The 19,166-nt window shown below is 42.6% G+C and overlaps 1 protein-coding gene across 1 annotated transcript in view; it reads left to right on the forward strand.

Moving 5' to 3' along the window:
- The first annotated feature begins 3,017 nt into the window (after nucleotides 1-3,017).
- Nucleotides 3,018-19,166, forward strand: part of LOC115294041 (putative vomeronasal receptor-like protein 4) — a 58,864-nt gene continuing 42,715 nt past the window's right edge. The window contains exon 1 of the mRNA XM_029941740.1: nucleotides 3,018-3,200. Within this exon, the coding sequence (XP_029797600.1) occupies nucleotides 3,018-3,200 (183 nt within the window). The remainder of the gene's footprint in view (nucleotides 3,201-19,166) is intronic.

A 19,166-nucleotide genomic window follows, 5' to 3' on the forward strand; every position in this document is an offset into this window, starting at 1 on the left:
GAGCTTCAGGCTCTGGACAGTGAGGGTGAGGTCATGATATATCCAGACAAGAGAGGATGAAATCATTTTGAATCAAGACACTGGTGTAGGGGGTGCCTGGGTGGCTCAATTGGTTGAGGGTCCGGCTTCAGCTCAGGTCATGATCTCCCGGTCCGTGGGTTCGGGCCCTGCATCAGGCTCTGTGCTGACTGCTTGCTCAGAGCCTGGAGACTGCTTCAGATTCTGCGTCTCCTTCTCTCTCTGTCCCTCTCCTGCTTGTGCTCTGTCTCACTCTGTCTCTCAAAAATAAATACATGTTTTTTTAAAAATTAAAAAGAAAAAGAAGACACTCGTGTGTTTTGCAATCTGGAGAGGGGAGGCTTTCTGGGAAGAGGACTTGATTCCCCTACGAGGACATAGGAGCAGCCCGCATTGCCTACCCCTCTCCTTTGCCACCTTGGCTGCTGGCCACTCGGTGAGGAATGTACGGAAGTCCAGGGCACCTGGGCTTGGCTGCCATGTGCCGGTGGACAGACCTGAGCTCCTGCTGCCATGGGCCCAGTACTCAGAGGTGCAACTGTTTTGGGGGATGGAAAGAAGAGCATGGCTTTTAGGGCTACAGCAGAAGCGGGGGGTGCTGCCCATTCCTGGGTGTCTTGTATTCTGGGCACCTTTTGTCTTGATAATCAGATCAAACCTCAAATGGGAGGCACTGAAGTGCTGACTGCAGAGATCTTGAAGGCATTCAGTTCTCCTGCCTCTAATCCCCTCCCCCTCCCCAGCCTCTATCTGTCCATCTGTTTTCCGGAAAGGCACGTGAGTGTCGTGGAGAGACCTGAGGGGACCTGACTTCTGGTCCCACTACTTTCTGATGGCTCGACATGGTTTTCTGGGGCTTATTTAACTGCTCTGTGCCTCAGGGGTCTGCTCAGAGACCGGTGTCCTGCACCAGGTAGGCAGAGGTGCAGCCTTGCCTGCAAAGCCCATAACCCAAGCTTGGCTGTAGGTGGGGTCATTCGAACTAGGAAGGGAAATGCACATGCACCATGCAAGACTTTACCTAAACCACAATATGCCCCTCCCTTCACTTGATGAACTGAGAAGCAGAAGAAGTTGAGGAACGATCCTATAGCCTGGAAGAGACTTGATGTTCACTTCTCCTGGGAATTGCTGCATGCCAGTTGGAAAAGGTTGGAAGATCTTTCCCTGTGTCAGCTCTAATCTTCAGGATCGTCCTGCCAACCACACACAATTATTATTGTGCAAATGAGGCACAATGGTTCCAAAATTGGTGTAGGGGACCCACCTGACCCAAGATTCCCATTCAGGTAGCCTGTTAGGTATTCTGGGCATTTCATAGTGTGCTAGGCCAGCAGCTTCTCTCTAAGGCATTAGGTAATAAATTGCACAAATAACTTTAATTACTGCCAGGACAGGGTGACAGGTTGGGAATACAGAAAGAGTATGTCAGGAAGTCTCCCGTATTCTGGGGGACCAGGGAATGAAAGAGAACTTCACCGCCTCCAGTCTGACCTCACACTTTGTAGTAGGGCTCTTCCTCCTAGCTGGTCTCTTGGCTCAGGGGGAAGACCCCGAGGACAAAGCATCTCCCAAAATGACCCTGTCAGGCAGCGAGTACTGCCCTGAGCCACCAAGACACCACCCAGGACTGACTCTAAGACAATGGTTGATTTGACCTTCGCTGCCCCACTTGTGCAGGTACCCCCCACCTTTGCCCACATTTTCCTTCTATAAACCTGGAAGGGGGACCTGGCTGGCTCTGTCGGTTAGGCATCTGGCTCTTGACTTCGTCTCAGGGTATGATCTTGATAGGGAAAAATCTGTTACAAGGTGGCCAACAGGACTGATAGGGAAGTTCCAGTCCCCTACGGAAGACTCCCCTTCTGGGTTCTTGTTCCTTTCCTGCTGGCCACCTGCACCAAATCACTACTAATGTGGAATGCAGAAGTAACAGACTATAAGTTGTTCCCTTTGCTTAACACTCGGGGCTCAGAATAAACCTCCTGCCTTCCAAGATCCCCAAGTCCCGCTTGGCCCTTCTGTTGGGTGATCCAGACCAGGTTCCCTAACAATCTCACAGTTCATAGTTCGAGTCCCGCATCAGGCTCTGCACTGTTAGCGTGAAGCCTGCTTGGGATCCTTTGCACCCCCTCTCCCCCTCCCCCCCTCATGCTCTCTCTCTCTCTCTCAAAATAATGTTTATTTATAATAAACATTAAAACAAATAAACTTGGAAGTAGTTTTGGCACTTGGAGACCTCTTTGAGATGCTAGCCGGCTGTCTTCCTGGGGCTGGCTGCCCTGAAATAAAATCCTTACCTGTTTGAGCACACTTGTTTCTCTGCCATGGATTTTGTTGGTGGTGAGCGGCTGAACCTGATCTGTTGGGGGACTCCCCAGCCAGGTCCTCTTGCACCCTGGTGACTTGGCTGTGGGAAGGCTGCTATAAGACGTAGCTGAAAAGTGAGATGTGGCAGATAAATAGAAGTAGAAGATAAAGGGTGGGAACAAGGCCACGGTGGCACGAAGCTTGAAATTTACCTTCAGAGATGATTAGGACTGTGATGTGGCATGACCAGGTCTGTGTTTTCAGAGATGGCTCTGCTGCAGTGGGGTGAAGGGAGGGGGCAGTGGGGTGAAGGGAGGAGGGGAGTGAGGTGAAGGGTGGAGTGAGCAGTGGGGTGAAGGGAGGAGGCAGTGGGGTGAAGGGTGGGGGCCTTGAGGTTCAGGGTTCAGTGGGGTGAAGGGAGGGAGCAGTAGGGTGAAGGGAGAGGCCAGTGGGTTGAATGGAAGAGGGCAGTGGCGTAAAGGGTGGGGGACAGTGGGGTGTAGGGGAGCACATCATGGTCAGGGTCATGGTGCAGACGGGAAGTTTGGGGAGCAGACTTAAAAGGCTGTCATTCGGGACAGCTGGGATACCCTCCAAGAACCAGCCAACAGCAGTAGAGAAGCGAGAGGACGGAGGTGTGAGGAATGTGTGGAGGGAACCAGAAAACTCAGTTTCCCTCCTGAGGGACGATGAGGTGTGAAGAGGAAGGAATACATCAGCACAAGTACAGTGTGGATCTCACTGGGTTTCAGGGCAGCCACAAGAGGGCAGCTGGCCAGCACTTCTGGAGGCAGCTTCAGGCTGTAGGGGAGACCCTGGGGTCCTGTCCTGTTACTGTAATGGCAGCTGAGAGAGCAGAGGAGGTGGCCATGGTAGAAACCACAAAAACACAAGGGAGCCTGGGAAGGGGGAGTCTGGCTACATGTGTATCTGAAAGACAAAGAGGGGGTGCCTGGGCGGCTCAGGAGGTTAAGCTTCCAACCCTTGATCTCAGCCCAGGTCTTCATCTCAGGGTCATGCGTTTGAGCCCTAGGCATTGGGCTCCATGCTGGACATGAAGCCTACTTAGAATAAATGAATGAATGAATAAATAAAAGACAAAGAGAGACCATATTGGTGACTAGATGTTATGTGAGATCCTGGGACAGAAAAAGCTCATTAAGGAAAACTAAGTAAGTCTTACTGATGTATGCACTTTAGCTAGTAAGAATGTATTCTATTGATACATGAATGGTAGCAAGTGTACCACACTAATGTAATGCTAACCTGAAAATAAGAGCCACAATGATGAGTGTTTATTTCAGGATCAAAAACTCTAATTCAGTGAGCGCAGAATCAGGTAGAAACCCAAATAGTGTCCCACTTGTAGGGTGAAAGCCAGGAATTTCTAAGAGGAAAAAGGAAGAGGGCAATTACAAGAATTGGAGAAAAGACAAAGATTTTCCATGGGTGTTAACAAGCTAAGTTACACTGATAGACTACTGAGTCTATCTTCAGAAAGTTCACAACCATCAGTCTTGTGATCAGGATGTCCATTACCGCCCCCTTCCCCAACTTGTCCAGTAATTGCTTAAAACACTTGACATTTGCCCCAGTCCAAAGATTATGTCCCATGTCACACAAAGGCAGGTGAAACAGCTTTTCTGCCATGGCCACTCCGGCTCTGTTTTAGAATGTTTCCCGTCACGTCAGTTTCTCGCATTTCCCCCTTTCCCTGATCAGCTTTCGGAAGGCACTGCAGCCTGACACTGGGTTCACCTCTTGGTGGGTGTCAAGTCAAAAGACACAACCAAGCCAGAGTGGAGAAGAAAAGCTTTCCCTGCAACACGTAAGGAGAACACTGCGGTACTTCTCAAAGCAGTGTTTCTCTGAGTAGCAAAATTGGGGAAGTTTTAAGCTGAGGGCACATACATATTCCTGAAGGGGCTTGCCCAATGGGGAATCCAGCATGCAAGTGGGGAAGACGTCGTTCTAAGGTGACAGACTCCACGTCAGAGCCCTGGGCCAGCTGGGGTCAGCCTCATGAGTTCCCTGGCTTTCACTGCTCTGCGGTCTGAGAGCTTACAGGGGTTTACATCTGTAAATAGAACTCAACAACGTGTGTCGGGTAAGTCTTTTCCTTTGAAACGGCACCGCAGTTCACCACTGATCTGTTGTTGTTGTCGTCCTTGTGTGATTGGGTTGTCCCCTGGCCTAGTAATGGCTGCTGTTCTCATCTTCCTTCGTTTCCTCAATATTAAGCAGTGACGCTAGGCTATCAAGGATTATCGCTCTGTTTTCTTCAGAAAGACTCATTCCCAGCGTGGCATGTCCCGGGAGGAGAAAAATGATTTCCTTAGGAGCCTTAGGCCACGTTTGAGCAACAAAAGTGCCAGAGTGGAAAAAGCTTTACCATCAAGTTCCTTTAAGGCCAAATGTCTTCTGGAGTTCGTGGATCTTCCTCACGTGAGGTCTCATAAGCCTTAGAAATCATTTCAAATGGTTGAGTGACCATTATTTTGGTGGTGTCCTTATAACATGGAGCTATAGACACGAGGTAAAGTTTTACAGAGACAAGAATTCCAATAATAGTAAAAGTGCTGAATCCAAATAGGAGACTTGACCAAAACCAAGAAGCATATCCTTAGGGCAGTCAGCTAAAAAGATCAAAGAACCATGGATGTCATTGGACACTGCATTTATTTAACTTTCTAGTGTGTGCCTGGGTTTTATTGGATTCTGTTTCTACCTTACAAGAGGAGTTAACTCATGCTAAAAATATATATCAGAGGGGTGCCTGAGTGGTTCAGTCGGTTAAGCATCTGGCTTCGGCTCAGGTCATGATCTCATAGTTTGTGGGTTTGAGCCCTGGGTCGGGCTCTGTGCTGACAGCTCAGAGCTTGGAGCCTGCTTCGGATTCTGTGTCTCCCTTTCTCTCTGACCCTCCCCTGCTCGCGCTGTCTCTCTCTGTCTCTCAAAAATAAATTTAAAAAAATTTAAAAAACAAACATATCGGGGAGTCTCAGAAGATAGAATAGGAGGATCCTAGGCTCACCTTGTCCCATGGATACACCTAGATAACAGCCACGTCAATGCAACTAACCAGACAATGATGCAGAGGCTTGCAGAACACTCTCCACAGCTAATCCTAGATAGGAGGTCATATCTAGAAGGGTAGGTGGGGTGGAAAAATGGTCAGGAACTGCCGGACTATCTACAGCAGGTCCAGTGGTCCCTGAAAGGAGTGGGAGAGCCTCGGCTTCTTTCTGTCAGCTTTTGTGTCTTTATTTATAGATCGAGTGTTAACATAACATCAAGACGTGGAATTTTTACTACAAATAAATCTCAGTGATAAGATGCTTTAAAAAGTGTACAGAAACAGGTTTTACAGAGGTCTTTTTGCAGAACTACTCTAATTCCAGTGAGGTATTTTTGCAAATAACAGGATTAACAGGATATTCTCAGTGAAAAGCAGGTAACGTACATATTTGTTTTAACCAGCAGTAAATCTTACAACTAAAAAGATAGCAGGATGTTCTCAGTGAGAAGCACATAGCAAACACATTTGTTTATATCAATAACGCTAAGATTCAGACATGGGCTAGGCTAGGAGTCATTCTGTCTGGCTCACAAAAGGAAGAAGGTATTTGCTCTGGTTAGCAAGTAAACCTTGTTATTTGATGTTGAAGGAGTAAGCACCATAGAGGCCCTAGAGGTGCCGGCCTTTGTATATGAGTTTAAGTTTTAACTACTATTACCCATCCTCATAACGGATATTAGTGTCAGGGAAGGTATTTGTGGCACCGATTAGCAAAGATACGTCCAGTAACTGATGTACGGCTCTTGTCTGTTTCTTATCTCTAAGTTAGGCTCTTTTTCTCCAGGCCAGAGTTAATCATAACTCTTGTGTTTTTTAACCTCCTTTATAATCTATGTCTTGGGTCTGTGATGCTTGTTAGAAGAGCCTTTCAACGAACATCTGCATTGCTTTGTCTAAATTCTTCATTGTAGAGGTGGGAATATGCTTCTTCCCATGAGGGATCTGTGTGGGGAATATCGGTCTGATTTGGAACGTTGTGAGGCCTAATCAATAACAGCGGTCCCATTTCCAATACAAGCGAATAGTAGAAGGAGATGCCAATTTCGCCTCATGGCAGGAGCTGTGCAAATGTCTGCCATTTCCTTGCCGTGACTGTGTCATCCAGTGAGGCCGGCGTGGCTCCCGGCAGGAACCAAACTCCCAGTGGGGCAGCCCAGGTGTGGAGACGGAGAGGAGCAGATCCCACACCAGGCGCCCCAGACCCTTGCACTGGGAAGACCAGTCCTTGGGCTATTTGGCTTTGAAAACCAGTGGCACTAACTGCACGAGTGTTTGAAGTCAGTGGGGCTTGGCCACAGGTACTTTAAAAATCATCCGGCTTGGTTCTAGGTGAGCTGGAGGCCAACGGAGATCTGAGTCCTCCTCCTTACAGAGAGTATAACAAACGACCCTGTAGAGATGCAGCATAGAAGCACCAGTTTGAAAATTGCCTAGGATATATGGGAAGGAGACGTATTTACTAATCTCAGAACTAGTGTTGGGGGAGCATGGATGTTTAGGTGATTTCTCTAGGAATGAAAGAACTTGTAGGCACAATTTCCCTCCTCCCAGCCCAACCCAGATATCCAGACACCCGTGAGAACCAGTGCATTTGCTACGTAGCTCACTGACACCACGTGTCCCATCCCACGTTGTCCACTAGATTCACGCCATCCAGCCTGCCCCACTCAGCAGGTGTCCTTCCAAAGCAGTGCCTACTGCATCTCACTTCACAAGTAGCCCTCACAGTGACCAGCATCATTCCAAAGTGACTCTTGCCCTGGGGAGAGGGGAAGATAACCACTTACACCAGTTTGATCACAGCACCAGAAGTGGGCTGGGGAAAGACATTTGACCTGATTGGCAGGCCCACCCACCAACAAAAACCTTACAAAGGACAGCACCAGAAAAGAGCCCTCTAGTTTGGGGTCACAGTAACCCCGGCAGACAGATTAGGGGCAGACGTCTGCTCTGACGGTAGGTCCTGCCCATCAGTAAAGCCATCTCAGGGGACAATGCAGAGAGAGAACCCTGCACTTTGATATGCCCGCAGATCCAGCAAAGAGGCTGAGGGCAGGCACCTGGTCTGACTCAACTACAAGCCCAAGGTTGCCCCACAAGGCTGTCCTTGTCAGCACAAGGACCAAACCCTGCCCACACCAAGCAAAGGGGGTCAATGCAGCTGGCTGGACCAAAGGTAAACATATCTCAACCCCAACGGTAGGGCACGTGCAACTAGACCCCCTTGAAGCACCTGGTTTTAGTGAACAGGGACTTTGCACTGCAGGACACTACAGGACTTCTGCATAAGGCCACTATTTTCCAAATACATAGAAATAGAGAATTTGACAAAATGAGGAGACAGAGGAATATATTCCAAAAGAAAGAACAGGAAAAATCACAGCAAAAAATTTTTTAAAAATGAAATAGAGATAACTATTACATATGTTAGAGAATTCAAACTAATGACTAAAGATAAAGATAAAAATAAAGACAGAGGCCATAAAGAAACTCACTAGAGTCGAGAAAACAGGGAGGACATCAGTGAGACCTTCAACAAAGAGTTAGAAATTATAAAAACAGAACCAATTGGAAGTGAAGATCTCAATAACTGAAGTAAAAAATACACTAGAAGGAATAAATAATAGACTACAGGAAGCAGAAGAATGGATCAAGGACCTGGAAAAACAGTAATGGAAGACAATCAAGCTGAACAGCAAAAAGAAAGAAAGAATAATAAGCAAAAACAGGTTAAGAGAACTCAGTGACACCATCAAGTATAACAACATTTTCATTGTAAGGATCCCAGAAGGAGAAGTGAGAGAAAATGGGGGCATAAAATCTATTTGAAGAAATGATACCTGAAAATTTCCCTAATCTTGGGGAGGAAATGAACATGCAGATCCAGGAGGCACCGAGAGCCCCCAACAAATTCAACCCAATGAGATTTACACCAGGACACAGAATAATTAAAATGTAAAAAATAATGGTAAAGAGAACTTTAAAGGCAGCAAGAAACAGAACAGTTACATATAAGAAAACCTCATAAAGCTATCAGCTGATAGCAGATCTTTTTCAGGCCAGAAGAGAGCTGTAAAGCTAAAAGGAAAAAAACAACAACAACCCTGCAGCCAAGGGTACTCTATCCAGCACGGTCACCATTCATAACAGAAGGAGAAAGAAACAATTTCCCAGACAAACAAAGGTTAAAGGAGTTTATCACCACTAAACCACCTTACAAGAAATGTTAAAGAAAATCTGTGGAAAGAAAAGGAGTACAGAAATTAATAAAAGAAAACGTTTCACAGGTAAATACAACCATAATAAAAGTAAAAATTAATATCTTTAAAAAACAGTACAGAAGGAAAAGCACAAAGGCAGTAAATGGACTATACCTATAAAAATTAGCCAAGAAGGGGCACCTGACTGGCTCAGTTGGAAGAGCATGCAACCTTGATCTCAAGGTGGTGAGTTCAAGCCCCACATTGGGTGTACAGATTCCTTAAAATAAATAAATAAATAAAATGCCTTTAAAATTAGTCAAGGAAATCACAAAAGGATGGAAAGTATGACATCATATACATAAAACATGTAGGAGTAAACACTTCTAAAGTGGGTTCAAACTTAAGTGACTGTATTAATATAGATACATAAAATGTTATACGTCAACCTGATGTAGCCACAAATCAATAATTTGTAAAGATATACCAGAAAAGAAAAAGAAAAATATCCAAGCATATTACTAAAGAAAGTAATCAAATAATAAGGGAAGACAGAGAAGAAACACAAGAACTATAAAAAGGACTGCAAAACATGTGAAGAGATGACAATAGGTACCTAACTACTAATAATTACTTTGAGTCAAAATGGACTAAGTGCCCAAGTCTAAAAACTTAGGGGAACTGAATGGATAAAAAAGCAAGACTGATCTGATTTATAGGCTGCCAACTAGAGACTCTTTTCAGTCCTAAAAGCACATGCAGATGGGAAGGAAAGGGATGGAAAACATTTGCCAAGAAAATCAGAACAAAAAGAAAGCCGGGGTGGCAATGTTTATGTCAAACAAAATAGATTATAAGTATATTTTTATTTTTGATTTTTAACATTTGTTGATGTTTATTTTTGAGAGAGAGAGAGAAAGAGCATGAACAGGGGAGAGGCAGACACACATAGATAGATGATAGATTTGACTCAAATCAAATAAAGAATAAAAGAGGAGAAATAAAAACAAAATACCACAGGAAAAAATAAGAGAACATTATAAAAAATCATATGCTAACAAGTTAGACAACCTAGAATAACTGAATACATTTCTGTAAACATCATACCTTCCAACACTGATAAGGAACAAAGAGAAAATTTGGACCTATTACTAGCAATGAAATTGAATCAGTAAACAACAATAGAAAGTTCAGGGCCAGAGGGCATCACAGGCGAATTCTATCAAACATTTAATGGAGAGTTAATAACCATTATTCTTGAACTATCCAAAACATTGAGGAGGAACGAAAGCTTCTGAATTTATTCTACATGGCCAGGATTACTCTCTTGCCAAAACCATAAAAAAAAACTACAAAAAAAAAGAAAAGAAATTACAGGCCAATATCTGATGAACATAGATGCAAAAAGTCTTCAGCAAACAAACAAGATATTAGCAAACTGATTCCAACAATACATTTAAAAACATATTCAACACAATATATTCCAGAGGTGCAAGGGTAGTTCTATATTTCAAATGTTCAAAAATCACTCAATGTGATATACCACACAAGAACCAGATGATCATTTCAATGAATGCAGAGAAAGCATTTGACAAAATATCACTTCATGATAAAAACCCTAACAATGTAGGTGTGGAGGGAATATACTTCAACATAATAAAGGCCATCATGAGAAACCCACAACTATAATTATGATCAACGATGAAAAATGAAGGGTTTTTCCAGCTCAGACTAGGAACAAAATAATGATATCCACTCTAACTAATTTTATTCAACACAGCACTGGAAGTCTTAGCCACAGCAACCAGACAACACAAAGAGATAAAAGGCTTCCAGATCAGAAAGGAAGAAGTAAAATTTTACTCTTTGTGGAGAATATGATACTTTATATAGAAAACCTGAAAGACTCCTCCAAAATACTGCTAGAATTGTTGAACAAATTTGGTAAAGTCACAAAATAAATGTACAGAAATCTGTTGCATTTCTATACACCAATAATGAAGCAGCATAAAGAGAAATTAAGAAAATAATCCATTCACAATTCCACAAAAAATAAGATAACTAAACAGGTAAAGACATGTACTCTTCAAAGTTAAAAAAAAAAACTGATGAAAGAAATTGAAGATGAAACAAAGAAGTGGAAACACATTCCAGGCTTATGGCTCAAAAGAATAAATATGCTTGAGGCAAGGGGCCAATATGGTGGGAAGCCTGGAAATTTCTTTTGCATCTCTCATCCCTGAAATGCAGCCATATCAACACTGAACCATCTTCACACCTAGAAAATGGATTTGAGGATTAACACAACCAGAACCACAGAATTCAGTGGGTACACGTCACAGAGAGGTCAACTGGGGGAGAGAGAAGCTGCAGAGGACAGGGAGCTATATTTGCTTGTGGAGAGAGGATGGTGATGAGGGAGAGTATGGGAAAAGCACCCCTCAAATCCAAAAGCAGCTGGAGAGAAAAAGGAAGAGTGGAAACAGCTTCAGGGACTGAACAAAAAGGGGAGAAAAGAGAAAAGGGCGGTCTTAAATTCCATTAAGACTCTATAACCAAGGGGGAGTGCAGAGTCTGACACACAGCAGCTTCATACCTGGTGGTGCTCTGGTGGGAAGGGTGAATCCCCGGGAGCATAGAGTGAAGTCCAAGGGGTATTCAGGCCACATGGAGAGAGGCGGGTCCCCTTCTAGCAGGAGACATTTAGTAGAGGCTGTGCAATGTCCCCACAGGCAAAGTCCCAGTGGACCTGGGAGGACAGCCACATTCGCTGGTGTGGAACAAGGCTGTTAAGGGTGAAGCCTGGCACCAGATGTGTGTTACGATTTGCTACAATCCCTGAAACGCTGCTGCACGATCACAGGAAATTTTTCTGGGGCAGGCTGACACCCAGCCGCAGGCTCTGGGCAGCGGCAGCGGCACGATCTCTTAAATGTTCCTGGGTGCAGCCAACACCCAGCCATTGCTCAGCAAGACATGCCCCTCGAGGGTCAGAAAGGCCCAAAACTGCAATCCCTCAAAAATGAGGGGTCAGGAAACACAGCCACATCTGAGACACAGCTCAGGAGGGAGGTACTGCTGGCAGCCTGAAGGCTTGGTCACGGACACTGTAGAAGCAGGGAGTGGACAGAAGCTGGAGACAAAGGAGGGGTGCATGATTGCTGGTCAGGGAGAGCACAGAGTTCTGATACTGGTGACTGGGTAGCTGGGTGATGCCATTTTCATCGCTCCTGTGCATACAGAGGGCACAACAATCCACCCAGTAAGCTAATCAGTGCCCTCTAGTGGAGAACAGAGCTGATACACTAAGCCCCGCCCAACTGGACCAACCTTGATCTTCAGGAAATCTCTCCATCTGCTTAGTTTACGGACTATAAAGTGCTACAAAGTTCCCCTCCCGACCAGGGGAAATTGAATGTAATTTCAATCATATTTGAATCTGTTTGCTTGTCCATCTATGCAATTCTTTTCTTTTTTTCTATTTTCTTATTCTTGAATACAGAGAGAAAACATTTACTTTTATTTTCCATTTTTATTAAAATATTTTTCTTTAATTTATTTCTACTATGTTTTTTATTTTTTGTAAATTTTTATATTCTATTTTAATTCCATCATTAAATTTTATTCTATTTTATTGTATTCATATTTTCAAATTTTCAAACATTTGGTATTTTTTCTCTTTTTTTCTTTTCTAATCCTTCCCTTTTGTCTCTAATCTATCAGTTTTTTTCAACAACCAGACCAAAACATGCCTAGGATTTAGCATCCTTATTTTATTTTTTTGTGTTGTTTTCAATTATTTAATTGTTTTTACTTTATTAATTCATTTTTTTCCTTCAAAATGACAAAATGAAGGAATTCACCCCAAAGGAAAGAACAGGAAGAAATAACAACCAGAGACTTAATCAACAGAGATACAAGTAAGATGTCTAAACCAGAATTTAGAATCATGATAATAAGAATACTAGCTGGGGTTGAAAATAGATTAGAATACCTCTCTACAGAGATAAAGAAGTAAATGCTGGTCAGAATGAAATAAAAAAAATGCTATAACTGAGCTGCAATCCTGAATGAATGCCACAGCGGCAAGGATGGATGGAGCAAAGCAGCAAATCACCAATATAGAGGACACACTTACGGAGAACAATTGAGCAGAAAAAAAGAGGGAGATTAAGACAGAAGAGCACAAAATGAAAACTAGGAGAACTCAGTGACTCATTAAAAAGGAACAACATCAGAATCATAGGGGTCCCAGAAGATGTAGAGAGAGAAAAAGGGATAGAAGATTTATCTGAGCAAGTCATGGCAGAAAATTTTCTAATCCGGGGAAGGACACAGACATCTAAATCCAGCAAGCAAAGAGAACTCCCATTAGATTCAACAAAAACTCACCATCGATAAGCATATCAGTCAAATTCACAAAATATACAGACAAGGTAAAAATTATGAAAGTAGCAAGGGAAAAAAAATCCTTAATCTACAAGGGAGGACAGATCAGGTTCACAGCAGACCTATCCATGAAAACTTGGCAGGCCGGAAAAGAGTGGCAAGATATATTAAACATGCTGAATTGGGAAAATATACAGCCTAGAATTCTTTTTTTTTAAATTGTTTTTTAATAGTTTATTGTCAAGTTGGTTTCAATATACTACCCAGTGCTTTTCCCCACAAGTGCCCTCCTCCATGACCATCACACCCTCCACTTTTCTCTTCCCCCTTCAGCCCTCATTTTGTTCTCAGCATACAATACTCTCTCGTGATTTGCCTCATGCCCTCTCCCTTACTCTTCTTTCCTCCTTCCCCTCCCCATGGTCCTCTGTTAAGTTTCCCTGTTACACATTTGAGTGAAAACACATGGTATTTGTCCTTCTCTGCCTAACTTATTTCACTTAGCATGACACGCTTGAGATCCATCAATGTTGCTACGAATGGTCAGAGTTCATTCTTTCTCATTGCCATGTAGTACTCCATTGTATATATATATACCACATCTTCTTGATCCATTCATCAGTGGATGGACATTTAGGCTCTTTCCATAATTTGGCTATTGTTGAAAGTGCCGCTATGAACATTGGGGTACGTGTGCCCCCATGCATCAGCACTTCTGTATCCTGTGGGTAAATCCCTAGCAGTGCTATTGCTGGGTCATAGGGGAGTTCTATCGATAGTTTTTTGAGGAACCTCTACACTGTTTTCCAGAGCGGCTGCACCAATTTACATTCCCACCAACAGTGTAGGAGGGTGCCCATTTCTCCACATCCTCGCCAGCATCTATAGTCTCTTGATTTGTTCATTTGATCCTCTCTGACTGGTGTGAGGTGGTGTCTCAGTGTGGTTTTGATTTGTATTTCCCTGATGATGAGTGATGCTAAGCATCATTTCATGTGTCTGTTGGTCATCTGGATGTCCTTTTTGGAGAAGTGTCTACTCATGTCTTCTGCCCATTTCTTCACTGGATTATTTGTTTTTCGGGTATAGAGTTTGGTGAGTTTCTTGTAGATTTTGGATACTAGTCCTTTATCTGCTATGTCATTTGCAACTATCTTTTCCCATTTCGTCAGTTGCCTATTAGTTTTCATGATTGTTTCTTTGCAGTGCAGAAGACTTTTGTCTTGATGAGGTCCCAATAGTTCATTTTTGTTCTTGATTACCTTGCCTTTAGGGATGTGTCTACTAGGAAATTGCTGCAGTTGAGGTCAAGGAGGCTTGCAACTAATCTCTGTACATTGAATTTTTACTCCGCAACTTTACTGAATTCATTGATCAGTTCTAGAAGGCTTCTGGTGGAGTCTGATTTTCCCTGTAGAGTATCATGTCATCTGCGAAAAGTGAAAGTTTGACTTCATCTTTGCCAAATCTGATGCCTTTTATTTCCTTTTGTTGTCTGATTGCTGATGCTAAGACTTCCAGCACTATGTTAAACAACAGTGGTGAGAGTGGACAACCCTGTCTTGTTCCTGATCTCAGGGGGAAAGCTCTCAGTTTTAACCTTTGAAGATGATATTAGGTGTGGGCTTTTATGATGTTTAAGTAAGTTCTTCTATCCCAACTTTCTTGAGGGTTTTTATTAAGAAAGGATGCTGTATTTTTTTCAAATACTTTTATTGCATCTATTGACAGAATCATATGTTTTTTTATCTTTTCTTTTGTTACAGTGATGTATCACATTGATGGATTTATGAATATTGAACCAACCCTGTAACCCAGAAATGAATCTGATATGATAAATAATTCTTTTTATATGCCTTTGAATTCTACTTGCTAGTATCTTGTTGAGCATTTTTGCATCTGTATTCATTAAGGATATTGGCCTGTAGTTCTGTTTTTTTGTTGGGTCTCTGGTTTGGGAATCAAGGTGATGCTGGCTTCATAGAAAGAGTCTGGAAGTTTTCCTTCTATTTCTAATATTTGGAATAGCTTGAGAAGAATGAGTATTAGCTCTGCTTTAAATATCTGGTAGAATTCCCCTGGGAAGCCACCTGGCTCTGAGCTCTTATTCGTTGGGAGATTTTTGATAACTGATTTGATTTCTTCACTGGTTATGTGTCTATTCAGATTTTCTATCTCTTCCCATGTGAATTTTGGTAGTGCATATGTGTTTAGAAATTTGTCCATTTCTTCCAGGTTGTTCAGTTTTTTGGCATATAATTTTTCATAGTATTCTTTGATGATTACTTGTATTTCTGAGGGATTGACTGTAATAAATCTATTTTCATTCATGATTTTGTCTATTTGGGTATTCTCTCTTTTCTTTCTGAGAAGCCTGGCTAGAGGTTTATTAATTTTATTTTTTCAAAACACCAACTCTTGGTTTCATTGACCTGACCAACTGTTTTTTTTTTGGATTCTATATTGTTTCTTTCTTCCCTGATCTTTATTATTTCTCTTCTTTTGCTGGGTTTGTGGTGCTCTTGCTGTTTGCCTTCTAGTTTCATTTGGCGCTCTGTTAGATTTTGAATTTCCACTTTTTCTAGTTTCTTGAAATAGGCCTGTATTACAATATACTTTCCTCTTAGGATTGCCTTTGTGGCATCGCAGAGTTTGGATTGTTGTATTTTCGTCTTCATTTGTTTCCATATATTTTTAAATTTCTTCTCTATTTGACTGATTGGCCCAATCATTCCTCAGTAGGATGGTGTTTATCCTTCATGTTTTTGGGAGTTTTCTAGACTTTTTCACGTGGTTGATTTCAAGTTTTATAGCATTGTGATCTGAAAGTGTACTTATTATGATCTCAATTCATTTATATTTATCACCCAGTATGTGATCTATCTTGGAGAATGTGCCATGCCCACTTGAGAAGAATGAATTCTCTATCCTCAGGATTCAGAGTTCTAAATATATTTATCAATTCCATCTGATCCAATATGACGTTCAGGTACATTGTTTCTTTAGTGATTTTCTGTCTGGTTGATCTACCCATTGCTGTAAGTGGAGTATTAAAATCCCCTCCAATTAGCACATTCTTATCAATAAGATTGTTTCTGTCTGTGATTAATTGTTTTATGTATTTGGGCGCTCCGGAATTCGACGCATAGATGTTTATAATCGTTAGCTCTTCCTGATGGAGAGATCCTGTGATTATTATATAATGTCCTTCATCTTTTGTTACTTCCTTTACTTTAAAGTGTGGTGTGTCTGATATAAGTATGGCTACCTCAGCATTCTTTTGACTTCCAGTCACATGATAGATATTTCTCCATCCCCTTACTTTCAATCTGAAGGTGGCTTCAGGTCTAAAATGAGTCTGTTGTAGACAGAAAAGATGGATTTTTTTTTAATTTATTCTGCTACCCTATGTCTTTTGAGTGGGTAGTCCATTTACATTTGGAGTTATTACGGAAAAATATAGGTTTAGATTCCAAGTGGTCCCTGTAGAATTCATGCTTGTAATGAGGTCTCTGGTATCTTGTATTCCTTGCACCATTTCCCTCACAGAGTCCCTCTTAGGATTTCTTGTAGGGCTGGTTTGGTGGTAATAAATTCTCTCTATTTTTATTTACGTTGGAAATCTTTTATCCCTCCTATTTTGAATGACAGTTTTGCCAGATAATAGATTCATGGCTGCATGTTTTTTCTGTCCATCGTATTGAAGATTTCCTGCCATTCCTTTCTGACCTGCCAAGTTTCTGTAGATAGGTCTGTAACCACTCTGATAAGTTTCCCTTTGTATGTCGGGGCCCTTTGATCCCTAGCTGCTTTCAGAATTCTCTCTTTATCTTCATATTTTGTCTGTTTCACTATGATATGTCATGCTGAAGGTTGATTCAAGTTATGTCTGAGGGGAGTTTTCTGTGCCTCTTGGATTTCAATGCCTATTTCCTTCCTCAGATTGAGGATGTTCTCAGCTATAATTTCATCAAGCACCCCCTCAGGACCTTTCTCTCTTTTTTCATGTTCAGGAATTCCTATGATATGGATATTGTTCCATTTGATTGCATCACTCAAGTCTCAAATTCTTTCATGCTCCTGATCAATTTCTCACTCTTTTTCTCAGTTTTCTCTTTTTCTATAACTGTGTCATCTAATTCACCTATTCTTCTCTCTGCCTCTTCAATCCATGCAGCAGTCACCTCCATTTTATTATGCACCTCATTTATAGAATTTTTTTAAACTCATCACAGCTATTTAAAGATCCCTTGTCTTTGTATCAATAGCTTCTCTGACGATTTCTATGCATTTTAAAGCCCAGAGATTAATTTTATGACAATTGTTCTAAATTCTTGTTCAGTTATGTTGCTGATAGCTATTTTGAGCAGTTCTGTGGCTGTGACTTCTTCCTGAAATTTCTTTAGAAGAGAGTTCTACCTTTCATAATTTTGGCGAGCTTTCTGTCTCTTGTCAGTTTTAAAATCTCATTATGCACTCTGCACCTGTGAGTATTGCTCTATTAAAGGAATCTCATTGACTCTCCAGGTCCTGTCCATTAAGCAAGTGTTCTTTTAAGGGTGTCTCTGGGTTTCTCTTGTTGTGCCTTTCCTTATTTTATTTCCCTACTCAGTGATATTTGGGACTCTCCATCATGCGTACTTTGGCTTGTTTCTTGAGGTAGCCCTGAAAAGGAAAACAGACAGACAAACACACAGGGAACAAAAGCACACAAAGTCACAGACAAATCAAACAAAGTAGCCAACCTGTGGGAAGCTGCAAAGGTTCAGCTGCTCAGCCATTTACTAGCTGGTAATGTCACTCCCCTGGGGAGTTACAAAAATAGGCAGGGGAGCGCCACTCCCTGTCAGGAGAAGCCAGAAAAACAAAGATCAATCACCTATAGGCAGGGTGGTATCGGCCCTTCACGTGCTGTGCTAAAAACTTTAGTTTGTTTCCTTCTTTATCCTAGCTTTGACCCTGTTTCCTAGCAACCAAGCCTGCCAGTTTCTCGCCCTAAACCCTATATAGGTGTGGGTTTTTTTTTTTTTTTGCTAGAGGAGAGAAGAATAAAGGAGGCTTGATCAGAAAACGCTTGTCTTGCCTCACTCTCTATGCCCCCCTTCCTGCCCTACTCTCTCTCCCTCCCTCAGGAACGGACCCGCAATGATTTACCTCCTCACCGGCCGGGGCGGGACCAGACACCAACCAAAAGGGGAAAGAAAAGAAAAGAAAAAAGATCACAAAAAAGCGGGTATTGGAGAATAGGACATCAGACCTCAGTTCTCAAGCATTGTCTTTGTGTATGAAATATCCTTATTGGACTCCTACTCCCAGAACGCTGAGAACAAGGGACTTGATGAAGTCCCAGGAGGACGTGCAGGACAAAGCCTTCCTGGTCATCAGCCAAGAGTGACAAGAAGTTACAAGATATACCCACACACAGTTGAAAGCTGCTCTTGCTCTGCCCACTCTGTGGCTGTCCCATTGTTCTAGCTAAACATTTACTGCTGGCTAAATGTTTACCATGCTCTCCAGGCTTACAAGGAGGGTATAATAGAAGATGCTGTTCCTAATGAAGTTTGCCATTAGCCCTCAGCTTTTGGTCCATCTCCATCTCTTTCAGGGACGTCCACGGTGCCCAGCCTCCCTGGGACTGTCCCTTTCCACAATACTCAGTTTTGCTGGGACTGTTCAGCGGTCATGGTGCCCAGTCTCTCTGGGACTGTTCACACTTCTATTAAGGAGTGAGGAGCATGGTCACGTTCCTGGGGTTTGAAAATGTCTTTGTTTTCATTAGCTCCTGGCAGCCTCTGGAAACGTCATTGCGTCTAGCTCGTCATCTCTCCAGGAACCTCCCACAGGGGGCAGAAACAACAAAAGAGTAATTATAGTCTAAAAGCATAAAACCAGTGCAAGTGATGGACAAGAATGAGATGAAGGAAAATATATCTGAATGCAAGAATTGATCTAGTCTCATCAGTGCATCAATGTTGGTCTTTCCTGGGCTCCAGGGGGAAAAAGGAGAAAAAGAAATAAAAAGGCAGCTCTCCAGTGTGGATGGTGGTGGTTTGGTGTTGGTAGGTCTTGGGGGCTGCTGTCTGAGGCCCTCCCTTGGTGGTTGTGGGGAGAAGAATGACGGCGCCCCAAGCCCTTCTCGATCCAAGTGTTGCAAGCCACTCTTTTGGGTC

This window comes from Suricata suricatta, chromosome 6 (genome assembly GCF_006229205.1).
Source record: "Suricata suricatta isolate VVHF042 chromosome 6, meerkat_22Aug2017_6uvM2_HiC, whole genome shotgun sequence".
Lineage (NCBI taxonomy): Eukaryota > Metazoa > Chordata > Mammalia > Carnivora > Herpestidae > Suricata > Suricata suricatta.